At 43.3% G+C, this 20,571-nt stretch overlaps 1 protein-coding gene across 1 annotated transcript in view; it reads right to left on the bottom strand.

The window, feature by feature from the left end:
- The window catches only part of LOC142302322 (uncharacterized), a 45,403-nt gene extending 25,829 nt beyond the window's left edge, over nucleotides 1-19,574 (bottom strand). The window contains exons 1-4 of the mRNA XM_075343384.1: nucleotides 19,555-19,574; nucleotides 19,256-19,333; nucleotides 16,113-16,268; nucleotides 13,387-13,477 (exon numbers count right to left, since the gene is read on the bottom strand). Coding sequence (XP_075199499.1) covers nucleotides 13,387-13,477; nucleotides 16,113-16,268; nucleotides 19,256-19,333; nucleotides 19,555-19,574 — 345 coding nt within the window. The remainder of the gene's footprint in view (nucleotides 1-13,386; nucleotides 13,478-16,112; nucleotides 16,269-19,255; nucleotides 19,334-19,554) is intronic.
- Nucleotides 19,575-20,571: the final 997 nt, after the last annotated feature.

Raw genomic sequence — 20,571 nt, 5'->3', positions numbered from 1 at the left:
CTACCCATCCCAAGATTTTTTTCATTGAGCAATTCAACCTGGAGGTGATTGACTTTCCTGGCTTGCCTGGTTTATGAGTCTTGGAAAACATAGAAAATTCCCATCCTAAGATTCTAAGGTGTAAAGTTCAAAAGGTTTGTGGAATCTACTCACAGGCCTCTGATGACTCTTTTCCCTTCTATCATATATTTTGGACAGGAAAAGGGACAAATAGATGGAAAGAAAATCAAATTAATAGTTAGAAAAATTTGACGATGTTTTTAGACATTAAATTGCACTACTTTTACCTTTATCAAGATTTTCATAGTGATCACAAAGAGCTTTCATTGTGTGCAATATATATTTTTTGGATCTGTGCCTTTGGTGGACCTTAAATAGATGCGACAGATCACAGCAGTCCATACTTAAGGGGGCTTTACACGCTGCGACATCGCTAATAAGGAGTCGTTGGGGTCACGGAATTTGTGACGCACATCCGGCCGCATTAGCGATGCCGTTGCGTGTGACACCGATAAGCGATTTTGCATCGTTGTAATAACGTGCAAAATCGCTAATCGGCGACATGGGGGTCCATTGTTAAAAATCGTTACTGCAGCAGTAACGAAGTTGTTCCTCATTCCTGCGGCAGCACACATCGCTGCGTGTGACGCCGCAGGAACGGGGAAGCTCCCCTTACCTGCCTCCCGGCTGCTATGCAGAAGGAAGGAGGTGGGCGGGATGTTACGTCCCGCTCATCTCCGCCCCTCCGCTGCTATTGGGCGGAAGTTCAGTGACGCTTCAGTGACGTCGCTGTGACGCCGCACGGACCACCCCCTTAGAAAGGAGGCGGTTCGCCGGTCACAGCGACGTCGCCGGACAGGTAAGTATGTGTGACGGCTCTGGGCGATGTTGTGCGGCACGGGCAGCGATATGCCCGTGTCGCACAACAGATGGGGGCGGGTACCCACACTAGCGATATCGGGACCGATATCGCAGTGTGTAAAGTAGCCTTTAGTTCTTTCTACTAGAAACAGAATAATTTCAGCAGTAGCATAAAGGCATTTTTCTAGGAAATAGCTAAGGTGTCAATAAAAACTAAAACACCATCCGGTCTGGGATTGACCTATACATTGTGCAATCTTCCTTACCTAGACACAATCTCTACTGGTGTTCAATCCAATAGAAGGATTTCACATACACTGGGCACATATGTCATTGCCTTTAGGTTTTCAGACTACTGAGAACAATCTGAAAAAGCCATACTTGGGATAGATGGACCAGCAAGCCTACTCCAATTTTTTCATTTTTACAATATAAAAAAATTAAAGACCAAAAAGGAATTGCAATGAATGACGTCTACGGAATAAAACCAACATTTGTGGCTCCTATCAATGTCCTTGATTGAGTCATTAAGAGGTGCAAATGCCTTCCAACCAGAGTGATGGCTAGCTCTAAGGGACAGATAAATAGTCAGACTTCGTTATCCCTGTCAAACCATTTGGATCTTATTCTTTGTCACTATCTTCCTGGCCCAAACTCAGCTTGTTTCATTTTTTTGAGGCTTAGATTTCTCCACTGGTCAGCAATGTTTTGCAGTTGCAACCTACTAGCTCCTGTATTGTATTTGACATTTCTTTGTGATGGATAAAGAGTAGAGTTGAGCGCGGTTCGCGGTTCGTGGTTCTCCAGTTCTAGGCTCGAGTGATTTTTGGGCTGTTCGAGATCGAACTAGAACTCGAGCTTTTTGCTAAAAGCTCGATAGTTCTAGATACGTTCGAGAACGGTTCTAGCAGCAAAAAGCAGGGCTTTTTACAGCTACAGTGTGCAGGAGCCATCGCTGGCAGCCTGCCACAAGCTGGTAACCAAGATAAACATCGGGTATCCAAGCAAAGCGCTTTGGTTAGTAACCCGATGTTTATCTTAGTTACGTGCAGGAAGCCCACACTTTCCCGCTCAGCTCGCTCCGCCCCCTCCTGCCCGCGGCATGTACACATACATACACACACACACACACACACACATCCCCCCCCCCCCGCTCGGCTTACCTGCGGTGATGAAGTCCCGCCATCCCAACCTCAGCGCTGTCACTGTCATCCATGGCCGCCGCTTGTCACATCACCTCTCGCTTCAAACCCGAGACTGACTAGCGGTGACGTCACGGACCTCTCGCGATACTTGCTGTGAAGGCGCCGGTCAGTGACCTCAGTGACAGGGGCTGTCAGTGTGCTGGAGATCAGCGCAGGTAATGTACCTCGCTGACAGCAGCACTTGTGACCCCCCTGCAGTGACCTGGGCTGACCCATTGATGTTAGCTCAGGTCACTGCATTGCTCTCCCAGCCAATGGGGAACATCCTGCTCTTCATTGACTGGGACAGTGTGGATCGTCATGGCAACCCCTTGGATTACAGCAGACCTGGATTTGTTTTTCAATCTAATAAATTGGTTAAAGAGGGAATGTTTTGGGGAGTGTTTTTTCAAATAAAAATGTGTTTGTCGTCTATTTTTTTTTATTACTGACTGGGTTGGTGATGTCGGGTATCTGATAGACGCCTGACCTCACCAACCCCAGGGCTTGATGCCAGGTGACATTACACATCTGGTATTAACCCCATATATTACCCCGTTTGCCACCACACCAGGGCGCGGGATGAGCTGGGGCGAAGCACCAGGATTGGCGCATCTAATGGATGCGCCACTTCTGGGGCGGCTGCGGCCTGCTATTTTTAGGCTGGGGAGATTCCAATAACCATGGACCTCCCTAGTCTGAGAATATCAGGCCCCAGCTGTCTGCTTTACCTTGGCTGGTGATCCAATTTTGGGGGACCCCTACGTGTTTTTTTTTAAATTATTTATTTAATTTAAAATAACAGCGTGGGGTGCCCTCAGTTTTGGATTACCAGCCAAGGTAAGGTTGCCAGCTGTGGTCTGCAGGCTGCAGCCGTCTGCTTTACCCTAGCTGGCTACAAAACTAGGGGGAACCCTACGTCATTTTTTTTTCATTTTTTTGGCTAAATACAAAGCTAAGCACCCCTTAGTGCCACATGAAAGGTACCAAAGGGTGTTCCACTTTTTCTCCATTTTTTTCTCCACTTTTTCTCCACTTTTTCTCCACTTTTTCTCCATTTTTTTCTCCACTTATTCTCCACTTTTTCTCCTCTTATTCTCCACTTTTTCTCCACTTTTTCTCCTCTTATTCTCCACTTTTTCTCCACTTTTTCTCCACTTTTTCTCCATTTTTTTCTCCACTTTTTCTCCACTTTTTCTCCACTTTTTCTCCACTTTTTCTCCTCTTATGCTCCACTTTTTCTCCACTTTTTCTCCTCTTAATCTCCACTTTTTCTCCACTTTTTCTCCACTTTTTCTCCACTTTTTTCTCCACTTTTTCTCCACTTTTTTCTCCACTTTTTCTCCTCTTATGCTCCACTTTTTCTCCACTTTTTCTCCACTTTTTCTCCACTTTTTATCCACTTTTTCTCCTCTTATGCTCCACTTTTTCTCCACTTCTTCTCCACTTTTTTCTCCACTTTTTCTCCTCTTATGCTCCACTTTTTCTCCACTTTTTCTCCTCTTATGCTCCACTTTTTCTCCACTTTTTCTCCTCTTATGCTCCACTTTTTCTCCACTTTTTCTCCTCTTAATATCCACTTTTTCTCCACTTTTTCTCCTCTTATGCTCCACTTTTTCTCCACTTTTTCTCCACTTTTTTCTCCACTTTTTCTCCTCTTATGCTCCACTTTTTCTCCACTTTTTCTCCACTTTTTCTCCTCTTATGCTCCACTTTTTCTCCACTTTTTCTCCTCTTAATCTCCACTTTTTCTCCTCTTATGCTCCACTTTTTCTCCACTTTTTCTCCACTTTTTTCTCCACTTTTCCTCCTCTTATGCTCCACTTTTTCTCCACTTTTTCTACACTTTTTTCTCCACTTTTTTCTCCACTTTTTCTCCACTTTTTCTCCTCTTATGCTCCACTTTTTCTCCACTTTTTCTCCTCTTATTCTCCACTTTTTCTCCACTTTTTCTCCACTTTTTCTCCATTTTTTTCTCCACTTTTTCTCCACTTTTTCTCCACTTTTTTCTCCACTTTTTCTCCTCTTATGCTCCACTTTTTCTCCACTTTTTCTCCTCTTAATCTCCACTTTTTCTCCACTTTTTCTCCACTTTTTCTCCACTTTTTCTCCACTTTTTTCTCCACTTTTTCTCCTCTTATGCTCCACTTTTTCTCCACTTTTTCTCCTCTTAATCTCCACTTTTTCTCCACTTTTTCTCCACTTTTTCTCAACTTTTTCTCCACTTTTTTCTCCACTTTTTCTCCACTTTTTTCTCCACTTTTTCTCCTCTTATGCTCCACTTTTTCTCCACTTTTTCTCCACTTTTTCTCCTCTTATGCTCCACTTTTTCTCCACTTTTTCTCCTCTTAATCTCCACTTTTTCTCCTCTTATGCTCCACTTTTTCTCCACTTTTTCTCCACTTTTTCTCCACTTTTTTCTCCACTTTTTCTCCTCTTATGCACCTCTTTTTCTCCACTTTTTTCTCCACTTTTTCTCCTCTTATGCTCCACTTTTTCTCCACTTTTTCTCCACTTTTTCTCCACTTTTTTCTCCACTTTTTCTCCTCTTATGCTCCACTTTTTCTCCACTATTTTCTCCACTTTTTTCTCCACTTTTTCTCCACTTTTTCTCCTCTTATGCTCCACTTTTTCTCCTCTTATTCTCCACTTTTTCTCCACTTTTTCTCCACTTTTTCTCCATTTTTTTCTCCACTTTTTCTCCACTTTTTCTCCACTTTTTTCTCCACTTTTTCTCCTCTTATGCTCCACTTTTTCTTCACTTTTTCTCCTCTTATGCTCCACTTTTTCTCCACTTTTTCTCCACTTTTCTCCACTTTTTTCTCCACTTTTTCTCCTCTTATGCTCCACTTTTTCTCCACTTTTTTCTCCACTTTTTCTCCTCTTATGCTCCACTTTTTCTCCACTTTTTCTCCACTTTTTCTCCTCTTATGCTCCACTTTTTCTCCACTTTTTCTCCTCTTATGCTCCACTTTTTCTCCACTTTTTCTCCTCTTAATCTCCACTTTTTCTCCTCTTATGCTCCACTTTTTCTCCACTTTTTCTCCTCTTAATCTCCACTTTTTCTCCTCTTATGCTCCACTTTTTCTCCACTTTTTCTCCACTTTTTCTCCACTTTTTCTCCCCTTTTTTCTCCACTTTTTCTCCTCTTATGCTCCACTTTTTCTCCACTTTTTCTCCACTTTTTCTACGTTCTTTTTCTATGGTCAGTCTACCCATTAGCTCTGCCATGCATACTGTAGCTCTACACGTACTGCACATGTTACTTTATGATTGACATCTCTTTCGTACCAGAGCTGTCTAAGCCTATTCTGACCCCATATTTGTCATTACTATATTGTCCTTGTACTGTATTAGGACATTTGTATCATGTGTTTCATTTCTTGCTGTGTTGCAATTTTTTTGCTGCATCCCAATTGTACCTCTACATTGTTCGAGTTTATGTTATTGTTCTCTCACTCTTATGTGATACTGATTATTGTCATTTTTCATGATTACATGCAGATAAGTCCAATCTGACGAAGGCTCAGGCCGAAACGTCATTTGTAACTTGTTTTGGACAAAAACATATATGCTTATGAAAAAAAAAATTCTTAATACGGACCAATAAAGAGTGATTTTGCATTACTATCCATTGTGACTTACTGACTTAGTCTGGGAGATATAGAGTGCCGAGGTTACTCACTAATTTTATCTATTATTACCTCTGAGCACCTATATACCAGTGAGCAGAGCTTCCTCTACAGTAGTTCTCCTGATTAGGCATGCCCTTACCTCATGAGCAGGGCATTGCAGCTTTGGTAGCAACCATTACGACATGGACTCTGCTGCTGTGGACCCGGGGAGAGTGAGTGCAGATTCATTGCACCCACACGCCTCACATGAAGGGTCCGCACTCCTAGAAAATGGGGGATACGTTCCCTGAGTGTCTCCCCCCATATTCTAGACGGTCCAGAGTCGTCGTGGGACCCCTTTATTTTTTTTCTTACAATAAATTGGTGAAAGAGGAAATGTTTTGGGGACTGTTTTTTCAAATAAATTTCTTTTGTCGATTTTTTGTTTTTGTTAGTACTGACAGTTTATGATGTTGGGTATATAATAGACGCCATGACATCACAAACTGCTGGGCTTGATCTCAGGTGACTTTACAGCTAGTATCAACCCGATTTATTACCCCGTTTGCCACTGCACCAGGGCACGGGATGAGCTGGGGTGAAGCGCCAGGATTGGCGCATCTAGTGGATGCGCCACGTCTGGGGTGCCTGCGGCCTGCTATTTTTAGGCTGTGAAGGCCCAATAACTATGGACCTTCCCACCCTGAGAATACCAGACCACAGCTGTCCGCTTTACCTTGGCTGGTGATCCAATTTGGGGGGGACCCTACTTTTATTGTGTAATTATTAATATTTATAAAATAATTATAAAAAAGAGCCTGAGGGGACCTCCACATTGGATCCCCAACCACGGTAAAGCTGCCAGCTGTGGTTTTCAGGCTACAGCCGTCTGCTTTACCCTAGCTGGCTATCAAAAATGGGGGGACCCAACGTAATTTTTTTTTTTAACTATTTTTTAAATAGAAAAAATTAATGGGCTTCCCTGTATTTTGATTGACAACCAAGGTAACGGCAGGCAGATGGGGGTGGCAACCCATAGCTGTCTGCTTTATCTGCGCTGAGAATCAAAAATACCGCGGAGCGCTACGTCATTTTTTTAAAGATTTATTTTTACAGCACTGTGATGTCCAGCAATCAAAATAGAGGGAAGACCATTTTATTTTTAGTTATTTAAATAAATAATTAAAAAAAATATATATGGGCTCCCGCTGCATTTTTTGTATTGCTAGCTAAGGGTAATCCAAGCAGCTACTGGCTGCTAACCCCCACTGCTTGGTGTTACCTTCACTGGCAATGGAAAATCCAGGGAAGCATTTTTTATTTTTTTTGCCAAAAAACTACAAAAAAAGGACGTGAGCTTCGCCATATTTTTGTATGCTAGCCAGGTATAGCAGGCAGGTGCTGGAAGAGTTGGATACAGCGCCAGAAGATGGCGCTTCTATGAAAATGCCATTTTCTGAGGTGGCTGCAGACTGCAATTCACAGCAGTGGGGCCCAGAAAGCTCAGGCCAACCGGTGGTGCGGATTCCAATCCCCAGCTGCCTAGTTGTACCTGGCTGGACACAAAAATGGGGCAAAGCCTACGTCATTTGTTTTCTAATTATTTCATGAAATTCATGAAATAATAAAAAAAGGGCTTCCCTTTATTTTTGGTTCCCAGCCGGGTACAAATAGGCAACTGGGGGTTGGGGGCAGCCGTACCTGCCTGCTGTACCTGGCTAGCATACAAAAATATGGCGAAGCCCACATAATTTTTTCAGGGGGCAAAAAACTTCTGCATACAGTCCTGGATGGAGTATGCTGAGCCTTGTAGTTCTGCAGCTGCTGTCTGTCTGTATGGAGAAGAGCAGACAGCAGCTGCAGAACTACAAGGCTCAGCATACTCCATCCAGGACTGTATGCAGAAGTTTTTTGCCCACCAAAAAAATGACGTGGGCTTCGCCATATTTTTGTATGCTAGCCAGGTACAGCTGGCAGCCACGGGCTGCCTCCAACCCCCAGTTGCCTATTTGTACCCGGCTGGGAACCAAAAATATAGGGAAGCCCGTTTTTTTTAATTATTTCACTTATTTCATGAAATAATTAAAAAACAAATGACGTGGGCTTCGCCCTATTTTTGTGTCCAGCCGGGTACAACTAGGCAGCTGGGGATTGGAATCCGCAGCACAAGTTAGCCCGAGGTTTGTGGGCGCCTCTGCTGCGGATTTCAGTCCGCAGCCGTCCCAGAAAATGGCGCTCTCATAGAAGCGCCATCATCTGGCGCTGTATCCAACTCTTCCAACAGCCCTGGAGCCGGGTGGCTTGTTGGGTAATCATGAGTTAATACTGGCTTTGTTTTACCAGCCAGTATTAAGCCAGAGATTCTTAATGTCAGGCACGTTTGACCCGGCCATTAAGAATCTCCAATAAAGGGTTAAAAAAAAGACACCACACAGAGAAAAAATACTTTAATAGAAATAAATACACAGACACATTAGAGACTCCATCTTTATTACCCCTGTCAGCCCTCCACGATCCTGCTCTTCTGTCTTCTTTCTTTCTAGTGTAGTAGTAGTGAGGATTGTAGTGAGGATGAGATTCACCAGCTCATCACTTGGGGCTGGGGAACCTCCATCCTCACTACAATGCTCACTACAATCGGGAAGCAGCGTACAGCCTTCACTCCGTGAGTGATCACTGCTGGCTGCTAGCGGTAATGCTGACAGACGCGTTACCATAGCAACGGTGCTCTCGGAGCCGCGGTTAGCGGTGACGTCACCGCTAACTGCGTTGCTATGGCAACGGTGATCTCCGTTAATGACCGGCTGTGTCAGCCGGTCCCTAACGGAATGGGGAGTCGACCGTGTGCTAGAGCATGTCGCCGGTACACGGTGATACACATATGTGCACCATGTACCGGAGAGATGCACTCGCAGGTCCTACATGACGTGTCATAGTCATGTGACCAGTCTGTAGCCAATGAGATAATAGCCACGTGACTGGTCACATGGCTATTTTGACGTCACGATAGGTCCTGCTTCTCTGCTGGCAGTGCAGGTCACCGGGAGGATTTAGCGATCATCGGATGGAATAGCGGCAGGAGCCAGAGTGCAGAAGGGATCGCGAGGACCGGTAAGTGTTATGGCAATGTTTATTAACTGTTTGTGTACATTTATAATGCATTTTTATGTGTTTGTGATTGCCTCCCATTATAGCCTATACGTTCGAGTTCGGTTCGTCGAACGTTCGACGAACCGAACTAGAAACGGGACCCCCGTTCGTCGAGCCGACCTCGAGCCGAACCGGGACCGGTTCGCTCATCTCTAATAAAGAGGGATATTCAGACTTTGTTCAAGATGCTTATAGGTGGAAACCCTGCTAGAAATGAAGATGACCATGGAAGTCCACTTTGGACTGACAAATAATTACACTAACTTCAAGTTCACCTCAAGACGTACTCTACAGCCATAGATTGACACAGCTGCTGAATATGAGGCAATACAGCTACTGAATAGTGATGAGCGAGCTTTGCCATGCTCAGGGGCTCTGTATTTGTAATGAGCAGTTGGCTGCCTGGATGCAGATGACTCGAATGTCCAAGTATAAAGGAAGTAAATAGAGGACTCCAGCATTTTCTCAGGAAATCTTCAGAAAAAATGCTTGAGTTTTTTATTCACTTACAGTTAGGTCCAGAAATATTTGGACAGTGACACAAGTTTTGTTATTTTAGCTGTTTACAAAAACATATTCAGAAATACAAATATATATATAATATGGGCTGAAAGTGCACACTCCCAGCTGCAATATGAGAGTTTTCACATCCAAATCGCAGAAAGGGTTTAGGAATCATAGCTCTGTAATGCATAGCCTCCTCTTTTTCAAGTGACCAAAAGTAATTGGACAAGGGACTCTAAGGGCTGCAATTAACTCTGAAGGTGTCTCCCTTGTTAACCTGTAATCAATGAAGTAGTTAAAAGGTCTGGGGTTGATTACACGTGTGTGGTTTTGCATTTGGAAGCTGTTGCTGTGACCAGACAACATGTGGTCTAAGGAACTCTCAATTGAGGTGAAGCAGAACATCCTGAGGCTGAAAAAAAAGAAAAAATCCATCAGAGAGATAGCAGACATGCTTGGAGTAGCAAAATCAACAGTCGGGTACATTCTGAGAAAAAAGGAATTGACTGGTGAGCTTGGAAACTCAAAAAGGCCTGGGCGTCCACGGATGACAACAGTGGTGGATGATCGCCGCATACTTTCTTTGGTGAAGAAGAACCCGTTCACAACATCAACTGAAGTCCAGAACACTCTCAGTGAAGTAGGTGTATCTGTCTCTAAGTCAACAGTAAAGAGAAGACTCCATGAAAGTAAATACAAAGGGTTCACATCTAGATGCAAACCATTCATCAATTCCAAAAATAGACAGGCCACAGTTAAATTTGCTGAAAAACACCTCATGAAGCCAGCTCAGGTCTGGAAAAGTATTCTATGGACAGATGAGACAAAGATCAACCTGTACCAGAATGATGGGAAGAAAAAAGTTTGAAGAAGAAAGGGAACAGCACATGATCCAAGGCACACCACATCCTCTGTAAAACATGGTGGAGGCAACGTGATGGCATGGGCATGCATGGCTTTCAATGGCACTGGGTCACTTATGTTTATTGATGACATAACAGCAGACAAGAGTAGCCGGATGAATTCTGAAGTGTACCGGGATATACTTTCAGCCCAGATTCAGCCAAATGCCACAAAGTTGATCGGACGGCGCTTCATAGTACAGATGGACAATGACCCCAAGCATACAGCCAAAGCTACCCAGGAGTTCATGAGTGCAAAAAAGTGGAACATTCTGCAATGGCCAAGTCAATCACCAGATCTTAACCCAATTGAGCATGCATTTCACTTGCTCAAATCCAGACTTAAGACGGAAAGACCCACAAACAAGCAAGACCTGAAGGCTGCGGCTGTAAAGGCCTGGCAAAGCATTAAGAAGGAGGAGACCCAGCGTTTGGTGATGTCCATGGGTTCCAGACTTAAGGCAGTGATTGCCTCCAAAGGATTCGCAACAAAATATTGAAAATAAAAATATTTTGTTTGGGTTTGGTTTATTTGTCCAATTACTTTTGACCTCCTAAAATGTGGAGTGTTTGTAAAGAAATGTGTACAATTCCTACAATTTCTATCAGATATTTTTGTTCAAACCTTCAAATTAAACGTTACAATCTGCACTTGAATTCTGTTGTAGAGATTTCATTTCAAATCCAATGTGGTGGCATGCAGAGCCCAACTCGCGAAAATTGTGTCACTATCCAAATATTTCTGGACCTAACTGTACATTATACTCGGTACTCGAGTCACGCCCATCCGAGCATCTACCTGCTCTTAACGAGTACCAAGCACCTGAGCATGGCAGAACTTACCCATCAGTATTACTAAAGGAAACACCTAAATGAAACGACACCCAATGAGCATCATGAACCTTCTCAAGTAATTTACCTTCTACATGTTTACAATACATCTATGACCAGGGGCAGACAATGAAATTGAAGGGCTCCTGTTCAGGACTTGTGTCTGCTACCCCCACCTCATTTGGTATGTTTTTTCTAAATGTACTTTTGCCAGTCATAAGCATTACATTAGTATTAGCATTTTTTGGGTGATTAATGAAGAAGGAAACAATCACATAATTTAAGGATCAACATAAAAGATCTGCTCACTGCATTTCATCAATTGTTATGATTATAAGGATACTAAACATTTCTATGCTATTTGATGTTTACAAAATTTATTTTAAAAAGTGTATTCAAGGGGTTTTTCAGGCTATAGACAAATTTCTGCAGCCACTCTATGTGCACATTGTCCCCATTCACCTGTGTTCCCAGCATGAGCCAGCGCTCACAATTTGCACTCTAATGCCGGCGTCACACGGTACGATATATCGGACGATATGTAGTCGGGGGTCACGTTGTTAGTGACGCACATCTGGCATCGTCAGAGATATCGTACAGTGTGACATCTCGGAATGACTGTCAACGAGCAAAAATACTCACCTTATTGTTGCTCATTGACACGTCGTTCATTTTCAAAAATGTCGGTCCTCCTTCTGTGCTCCGCTTGTTCATCGTTCCCGGGGCTGCACACGTCGCTCCATGTGATACCTCGGGAACGACAAACACAGCTTACCTGCGTCCCGCCGGCAATGCGGAAAGAAGGAGGTGGGCGGGATGTTACGTCCCGCTCATCTCCACCCCTCCGCTTCTATTGGCCAGCTGCCGTGTGACATCGCTGTGACACCGAACATCCCCCCCCTTTAGGAAGAGGATGTTCGCCGCCCACAGCGACGTCGCCCGGGAGGTAAGTGCGTGTGACAGGGGGAATCGCACGATAGATCGTCCCGTGTGATGCCGGCATAAAGCCAGACAGATTCTCATCCACTTTTTTCAATCTAATATATAAAGCTGAGTGTATGTATGTATTTGTGTATGTATGTGTGTGTGTATGTGTGTATGTGTATATGTATGAATGTATGTGTATGTCCACTAAAGGAATCTGCGCTATCGCATTTACAATCAGGAAATTTTGCACATGTGCCTCATTAATAGGAGCTGTGATTGGTTGCTATAGGCATTAAAGGACATTCTTTGTATAAGAAGATTATGGGTCAGGTAATATGATTTTAGTGGAGAGACGGATAGAGAGACAGATAGACAAACCGTGACAGACAAGCAGACAGAGACAAACAGACAAACAGAGACAAACAGACAAACAGACAGAGAAACAGAGAGAGACAGAAACAGACAGACAGAGACAAACAGAGAGACAAGCTGACAGACAAACAGACAGACAAGCAGACAGACACAGACAAAGACAGAGACAGACAGGGTAAGAAACAGACAGAGAGAGACAGACAGAGACAGATAGACATAGACAGAGAGAGACAGAGAGAGACAGACAGATGGAGAGAGACAGACAGAAACCGAGTGACAGAGAGACAGCGAAAGAGAGACAGACAGAGAGACAGACAGAGAAACAAAGAGACAGACAGAGAGAGACAGAGAAACAGTGAGAGACAGAGAGAGACAGACAGAGAGAGAAATACAGAGAGAGAAACAGAGAGAAAGACAGAAATAGAGAGACAGAGAGAGATAGGCAGACAGGGAGAGCAACAGAGACACAGGCAGAGTGAGACAGAGAAGCAAAAAGACAGAAAAAGAGGTAGACAGACAGAGAGGGAGAGTGAGAGAGTGGGGGAGAGACAGAGAGACACTTAATTACTATCCTGGGCGATGCCGGATACTACAGCTAGTGTTGTATAAAGAGAAGAGGATTGGAATTTAGTCCTCGTATGACCACAATGTATCCGAACATTGAGATGAACAGATAAAACTGCGCTATTATACATGTTTCTAAATTTTTTTTAGTAATTTTTAATACAAAAAAATCAGATTTCTATATACGTCTAACATAGAGGTATAACAAGATGTAAACTGGATTACCAACTTCACTTAATAATACAGAAATAAACATATTAAGTGAAATAATCTTTTTCACTCACGATGAAGGGACCGTTATTAACATTATTTATTTGCTGTAACGAGACATTTTGAGTTCATAGCTTTTAAAATGTCACATTAGAAGCTAATGTATTTTGCATGAAAAAGAAAGGAAAAAAAAAAAAGGAAAGTTTAACATAGTGGAGTAAAAATCCATGCTATGGGTTCACTGCATTGGCTCCATAAGTGGCTTACATTAAATGGAATGTCGGACCAGATTAATGCTTTCTTCAGTACAATCATAGTGTAAAATGCGGCATGACTGCTAAGGATTGATGCATTTGCTCTGTGGAGAAGTGTGAATTAGCATTTACAGACATGATTGATGTTTGCAGCTAACTACCTGTCAGATTTCCTAATGGTAAAACTTGCCACGTAATTCATACATTACCTCACTTGGTGCCACTGTATACAACTCCTACTTCTAAAGCCCTGATAAATGGAAGGAGCATGTTGCAGAATAAGCTGCTTAAAATATCATCCTTTAATGCATTAAACATGGTAGAAGCCAGGAAGTAATCTTTAGCTATGAACTAAACGCCTCTACAGAGTCCATGCAACCGTCACTATATCTGAGTATAGTAAATGGATTCTGTTCAGTTTTCACAAATTAGTAAAATACTTAGCTTACATTAGCATCTACCTGCACACGTAGGTATAATCTGCCCATGCCTTATGATGTTCTAAAGCAGTAATGCCAATGATGCTCTGGGAACATGGTAAAAGTCAAGGACATTTATATTTTTGTTGGATTTTGGAAAAAAATAAAATTAAAGAATTATTTAAAATTAGTAATAACGTTATAGAATATTCTTGTATGCCAAGATACAAGAGCATCTCAAAAAATTAGAATATCATCTAAAACTTAATTTATTTCAGTAATTCAATACAAAAAGGAAACACATATATTATATAGAGTCATTACACAGAGTGATCTATTTCAAATGTTTATTTCTGTTAATGTTGATGATTATGGCTTACAGCCAATGAAAACCCAAAAGTCATTATCTCAGAAAATTAGAATATTATATAAGACCAACTGAAAAAAATGATTTAACTCAGAAATGTTGGCGCCTACTGAAAAGTCTGTACAGTAAATGCCTCAATACTTGGTCAGCGTTCATTTTGAATGAATTACTGCATCAATGCGGCGTGGCATGGAGGCGATCAGCCTGTGACACTACTGAGGTGTTATTGAAGTCCAGGTGTCTTTGATAGGAGCCTTCAGCTCGTCTGCATTGTTGGATCTGGTGTCTTTCATCTTCCTTTTGAAGCTATACAATATATGTGTTTCCTTTTTGTATTGAATTACTGAAAAAAATCAACTTTATGATGATATTCTAATTTATTGAGATGCACCTGTATATTATACATACAGAATCTGCAATATCTCCCTCCCTAGTTTTATTTCTTCATCAACGGTGAGTAGCATTATTGAAAAATGGAAGCTCTTACAAACCAGATCGGTCCAGTAAGCAAATTGCAAACCTTAAGTTACAAAATTGTGTCACTATCTCCTGTGTCAATACCTAGAGAGCCCCAATATTTCACCTTAAAATGGTTTTCCACTTTAACAATGTGGACATCAATATAATACCTAAAATGACAAAGCTAGTACTCCTCTTACCCTAGTACTACAGACCCCACAGCTGGTTTTGGCATTTTGGCTGCTTGTCTTGTCTACTTCAGCACAACTGTTGACCTCAGTAATTGGCTACAACTGTGATGAACACTGTCAACATGATGTCCTGATGCAGCCAACACTGAGACTCATGCAGTGGTGAGGCACCAAAGCTAGACATTGCGAAGGTTTGTGTACCTCCCCCGTGGAAGCAGCCGAGCTGCTCGGATCTGGGTTCGCTGTGGCTCGAGGGTCTCTGGACCCGGGGGTCGTGCGGCCACTCGAATGAAAAGGGGGGTATTTACAGGGGAGTTATAGTTCGTGACACCACCCATGGTGTGTGGTAATTAGGAGTATCACCGCTGCTGCTGGGAGTACTCGGGGATGATGGAACGGGGCAGCAAAGTGTTGGAACCCTCCACGGGTAGGGGGATGCCCCAGGACTCCAGTGAAAGGTGGGAAGTGCCGTGGGGATGTGGGGATGAAGGGTTCACTCTCGTACTCACTCAGTCCATAATCAGACACCGACATCCGGGTAAACCAAGTCTCTGGGTACCGCTGCCGCTGAGGGGAGCTTGTCCGGGTCCTGTCCCCAAGTGGTGCTGCCTGGTGGTCCGTGACTATGGCTAAGTGAGGGAGCTTGCTCTCAGGGCTCACGTTTGGGATTTTCTGGACCGTTTTTGGTTGGAAAGTCCTATCCCCCTCGTTGCGCTAATGCCCCGATTTTGGAGCGGGTGGGAACGGATCGTGAAGGCTCCGTTCTCCTCAGGTGACTTGTCAGGTTGCCTGAAGCTACTCCTAGACCTAGGGTCCGTGTACCCCGTCGTGCCTTCGGTCCCGGACCGGTGATTGGGCCAGGCCGCCAGCTGTCCTCTTCAATGAGCCCGAGCACCTTGCCATGATCCCCTGCGACTGGTGGTCTGACTCCTTCTAGGCCCAGACCACTGTCTGCAACCTAGGCTGTTACTTTGGGAGTCCCACTCCCTACCTCCTCTGAGCTCCTCTCAGTTCGAGGGCTACACTCTGCTACTCTTCTCCACTCACTGACTCTCCTCAACTCACTACACTTCCTCACCTCCCCTCCCCAACTCCCCAGGTTGGTGACTCTATTCCTCTCAAGCCGTCCACTGGTGTGTTAGGTGGGTGTGGTGAGGTTGTCTCTAGGGTTTTGATTCGCTGATGGAGGCAACACCACTTAAGTAGGGACCCAGAACCAAGAGGGAGGTGGAATACTGCACGGGAGGGCAGTTTGTGCAGTACCCTGTGACGACCTGATAGTCCAGGGGCGTCACATTTGTACCTGCCTTTGTTTGTTATTTTAGGCATATTGAGTTTGGACTCCAGTTTTCTAAAAATGTCATTGGTTTTCATGGCAGAGTAGTTGCATTCAAGCCTTACAGAAGCAAGCACAATGTCAAGTGTTGGATGGAGTGGTGTAAGGTATGCTACTACTGAACTGTGAAGCATTGAAAATCTGTTCTGAGGAATGAAGATTTATACTTGTCTATCTGTCAGTCAGATTGAGGAGTCTGGGCTTTGTGAACAGAAAGAAAGAGGGAGTGCTCCTTTGGGAATCTATCTCAATCCAATTTTAGCAAAACAACCACAGGTGCTGCACTCATTTTTGTGAGTTGAGCAAACCCGCACAGTGACACCGAACAAGAGGAATACTGGCACTGATCCCAGGGAGGAAAAACGAGACCTTCCTCTTTTCTCCAAGGAACAAAATCCTCTATCCTGAGACCAATTTCGAAGTAAGGGATGCGCTGGTACATGACTTGATGTGATGATTGATTGGGAGCCTGTAGATCCACTGCTGCACTGACTGCTTCCTTCCACACACAGGTGTGGGAGCAACAATCAAAAGAGAGAGGTGAACAGCAGTGTGATTGCCGGTGCTACAGACCAGGAGACTACATGGCAATTAGTAAAAACTTGCATTAATTACAAAGGCACAGGGTACATATGCATATGCATTTTTGGGATGGTCTTTCCCCTCAATCAGGTTCTGGTTACAGCAGTAAACCTATATAGCCAATCATATGTGCAATGTACTTAAAACCATCATTAAAAATGTGATAATAATTACAAAAACACATTTGGATAAAGAATTAAAAACATATCAATAAACAACATTTATAATTTGTTATACTGATATTTAATCCCTCTGGCACTAAAATTGATATTTTGTACATTCAATAATATTCTTTATTGATTAACCTTCTGTATCTGGAATATAATCTGGAATCTGTTCAAAATATTAAGATGCCGACTATCTGTTTTTTTTAGTGTTCAAATAAAAAAAAATGTTTGAAATCACTACGATTGAGAATTCCTTGTTTGACATTATACCTATGTTTCTTTATGCAGTGAGTTGGTTAGATAGTTCTTCCAACATACTGGAAATTACATTTACTTTAAGCTTTCTGAATGTCATGTGTTTAGATTCAAACCCTTGAGTCTGTGGTCAGCTTCTCTGTCCTCTGGACCACATGAGATTCACCTTTTCTTTGAGTGAAGTTTGCAGTTTCTGTTATAATTGATTAAGCTCTATTAGGGTAATAGGTAGATTAATTTATTATTTTGCCTGTCCAATCTGCTTTTGGGTGCAGCTTTTAATATTTTCCTGCTCCTGATAAGACATGAGCAATCCTACCAAGAATCGGATCAGTTCAGGATTGCAGAGCCTGCCTGAGATCGTCGTTCGGAATGGCCATCCTAGTTGAACCCATTAAATTCAATGGGAGGCAAAATGATGTGTTGTAAAATAGTGTAGTGGGTTGTAAAAGAAAGAAAATAAAAAAAAGGTTGCAGTAGGACATACTTATCAACTCTTCCCATGGCTGCAGCGCTACTTCCAGAGCCAATAATTATCCCTCATACATATTCACTGCTTTCCCGTTCCACCGGCTTCTCTTATTGGCTGCCATTGGACCACGTCTCGCTGGCTGTATTTTGTTGTTTGTCTTACCCATTCTAGGATCACTTTCAGCTTGAGCATACCTTCCCTTCTATAGGTAATTTGCACTTTGCTCTACCCTTTGATTCCCTATAAGGAATGTGAATTGCTCGATGGACGATCAGTATTGGGATCTCTAGACTGTACAGGAACCAGAAGGGTCTGTTGCCATTTTATAGTGTGTTGTCTTTACCCCTTGTGAGTTGCTGTATGAACATAACAGAAAATGTCAGAAGAAAACCATTTTTGATCTCTTGTCTGTGCAGGAACCGGCAGGGTTAATTGCCGTTATATAGTGTGTTACCTTTTCACCTTGTGAGTTGCTGTATAAACAAACAGTGAATGCCTGAAAAAAAAATCACCTGATTACATTGTACAAACAGCTATTGCTTTGATTGGCTATTGGGGAAAACATGCGCATATGCTATGTCTTGGGGCGGGGTATACTTTAGAGTTTTTAACTTTTTTAGGCACTATATAAATAAAGAGCATGTTTATATATTTAAATCAGCCAACAGACATGACCGTGACAGCGTATCAGCCTTGACGTTCTTCTCAGCTGGATGGAAATGAAAAACAAAGTCGAAACAGGAGAAGAACTATGACCACCGGGCTTGGCGCAGGTTCAACCTCTTAGCCAAAGTAGAGATATGCCAGATTCTTGTGGTCGATGAAGATGATGATTGGATGCACCGCTCCCTACAGAAAATATTGCCAATCTTCCAACACCAATTTTATTGCCAGCAATTACCAATCAAGCAGTTGCGCTCAGCTGGAGAAAAGGTCCTGGAAAAAATCCACAAGTTAAAGTTTTACCCATAGCCGTCTTCTGCATGTGGACCACACCATCACCAGAGTATGAAGCATCTACTCCGAAGGATAAATTTGCTAGTCTCCAGTTTATACAGCGCCGGGGCTGACAAGAAGTCCTGGCGTCTTATGCAACTGCTTTAAGATCCACCCCTTTGCGTGTCAAGGCTAAGATGGTAAGATCCTGGGTGAACTTAATAGGTGACAAAAGAGTTTGTCTCTTTCCTACTTGAAGAGACAATTTTAATATTTCCAAGAGGAGCATTGCAGCTATAAGACCCCTCCCTGGCAGCCAAATTGGTTTGTCAGTCTTCGCAAGATGAAAAATTTCCCCTTAGACCCCACTATAGCTTCTCATACAGCCAGATCAGATCTCATACTTTGCACTGGCGAGGCGCAATCTCCCTGAAACACCGTGTCTGCAAATTGAGGTTCTGATCTGGCATAAATTCTAAGTCATATGAAAAGGCTTGTTAAAACCTTTTCTACTTTGAATAGCTGACAGTAGAGTTCGTCTTTCCTCCCCGAAGAGACAAATTGAATATATGCCAGAGGAGCATTGCAGCTATGAGACTCCTCACTGACAGCCAGATTTGTTTGTCAATCTCCGCAAGGAGAAGAGTTTTCCCCTTAGACCCCTGTAATTGTTAGGGAAAGAAAGGAAACTTTCATACCGTCGGGAGAAGGCCACTTTAGTACCACTGACAGCTTGTCCAGATCCATCCTCAGGCTGGTCTCTGAGATAACATAGCCTAAGAAAGACAGAGAGGACTGTTCAAAGAGACACTTCTTGTATTTGGCATATAGACGGCAGCACCTGACGAACATTTCTCTTGTCTGTAGGCAGGTCTGGTGAGAACATGAGAATGTCGTTCAGCTATACCACCACACATGTGTAGAGCAGATCTCAGAATATATCATTGACGAGTTCCTGTAAGACTGCCGGGGCATTTCTAAGCCCAAATGGCATTACCTGATACTCATAGTGGCCATCACGGGTGTTGAAGGCCGTCTTCAAGTTGTCACCTGACCACATCCGGACCAGATTTTATGCACCCATGGAAGTCAAGCTTGGAGAAAACCCTGGAACCTCAGAGTCGGTGGAATAATTGTGGTAATATCAACAGCGGATATTTGTTCTTGAACATCATTTGATTGGGACCTCTATAGTATATACACGGTCCTTTTTATTGACAAAGAAAAATCGGCAGGTGAGGAAGACTTTTGGATGAAACCTCTCGCCAGAATCTCCTTTATGTACTCAGACGTAGCTTGGGTCTCAGCCTGAGACTGAGGGTTAATACGATCGCAGGGAGGAGTAGACCCAGGGAGGTCAATAGGACAGCTATACTGTCTGTATGGTGGAAAGGTCTTTTTCTTGTCGAAGACGTCTGCAAATGCACAGATGGCAGACGGCAGACAAGGAAGGTTAGAGGCTCTCACAGACGGCTGAGCAGGTTACACAGAGACAAGACAGCTTTCATGGCAGGAGTGACCCCACCTGATCATGTCCCCTGATCTCCAGTCCAGAACTGGTTCATGCTTTTGAATCCACGGCAGGCTCAGCAATAGCAGATGCAACATATACATTAACATATGAAAAACAAATTTCTCCATATGCGGCAATCCCACATGAAGGTCAATTTCTTCGATGATGAACCAGATAGCGTAGGAGTGAGACTTTCTGTCCACCGACAGCAGAGTAATGGGTGTTTGAAGCTGACAAATAGGAATTCTATACCAATTCACTATGCTCTGCTATATGAATTTCCATCTGCACCAAAGTCCAGCTAGGCCATCTTGGAAAACTGGGAGTCATCACTGGTTATGGGCACAGTCATATGTAGGGGTGAGAGCACTTGCTCTCGCCTAGGGTAGCCTCTCCTACTAAACCTATACTGGGAAGTTTCCTGACTTCTTAGGGCAGAAGTAGATCAGGTGCGCGGAACTACCACAGTAGAAACACCCCTCACTGGAGCGACAGATCTCA

Source organism: Anomaloglossus baeobatrachus, chromosome 4, assembly GCF_048569485.1.
Source record: "Anomaloglossus baeobatrachus isolate aAnoBae1 chromosome 4, aAnoBae1.hap1, whole genome shotgun sequence".
Taxonomy (NCBI): domain Eukaryota; kingdom Metazoa; phylum Chordata; class Amphibia; order Anura; family Aromobatidae; genus Anomaloglossus; species Anomaloglossus baeobatrachus.
The sequence above is the reverse complement of the archived record's forward strand: the minus strand, read 5'-3'. Positions and strand labels throughout refer to the sequence as shown.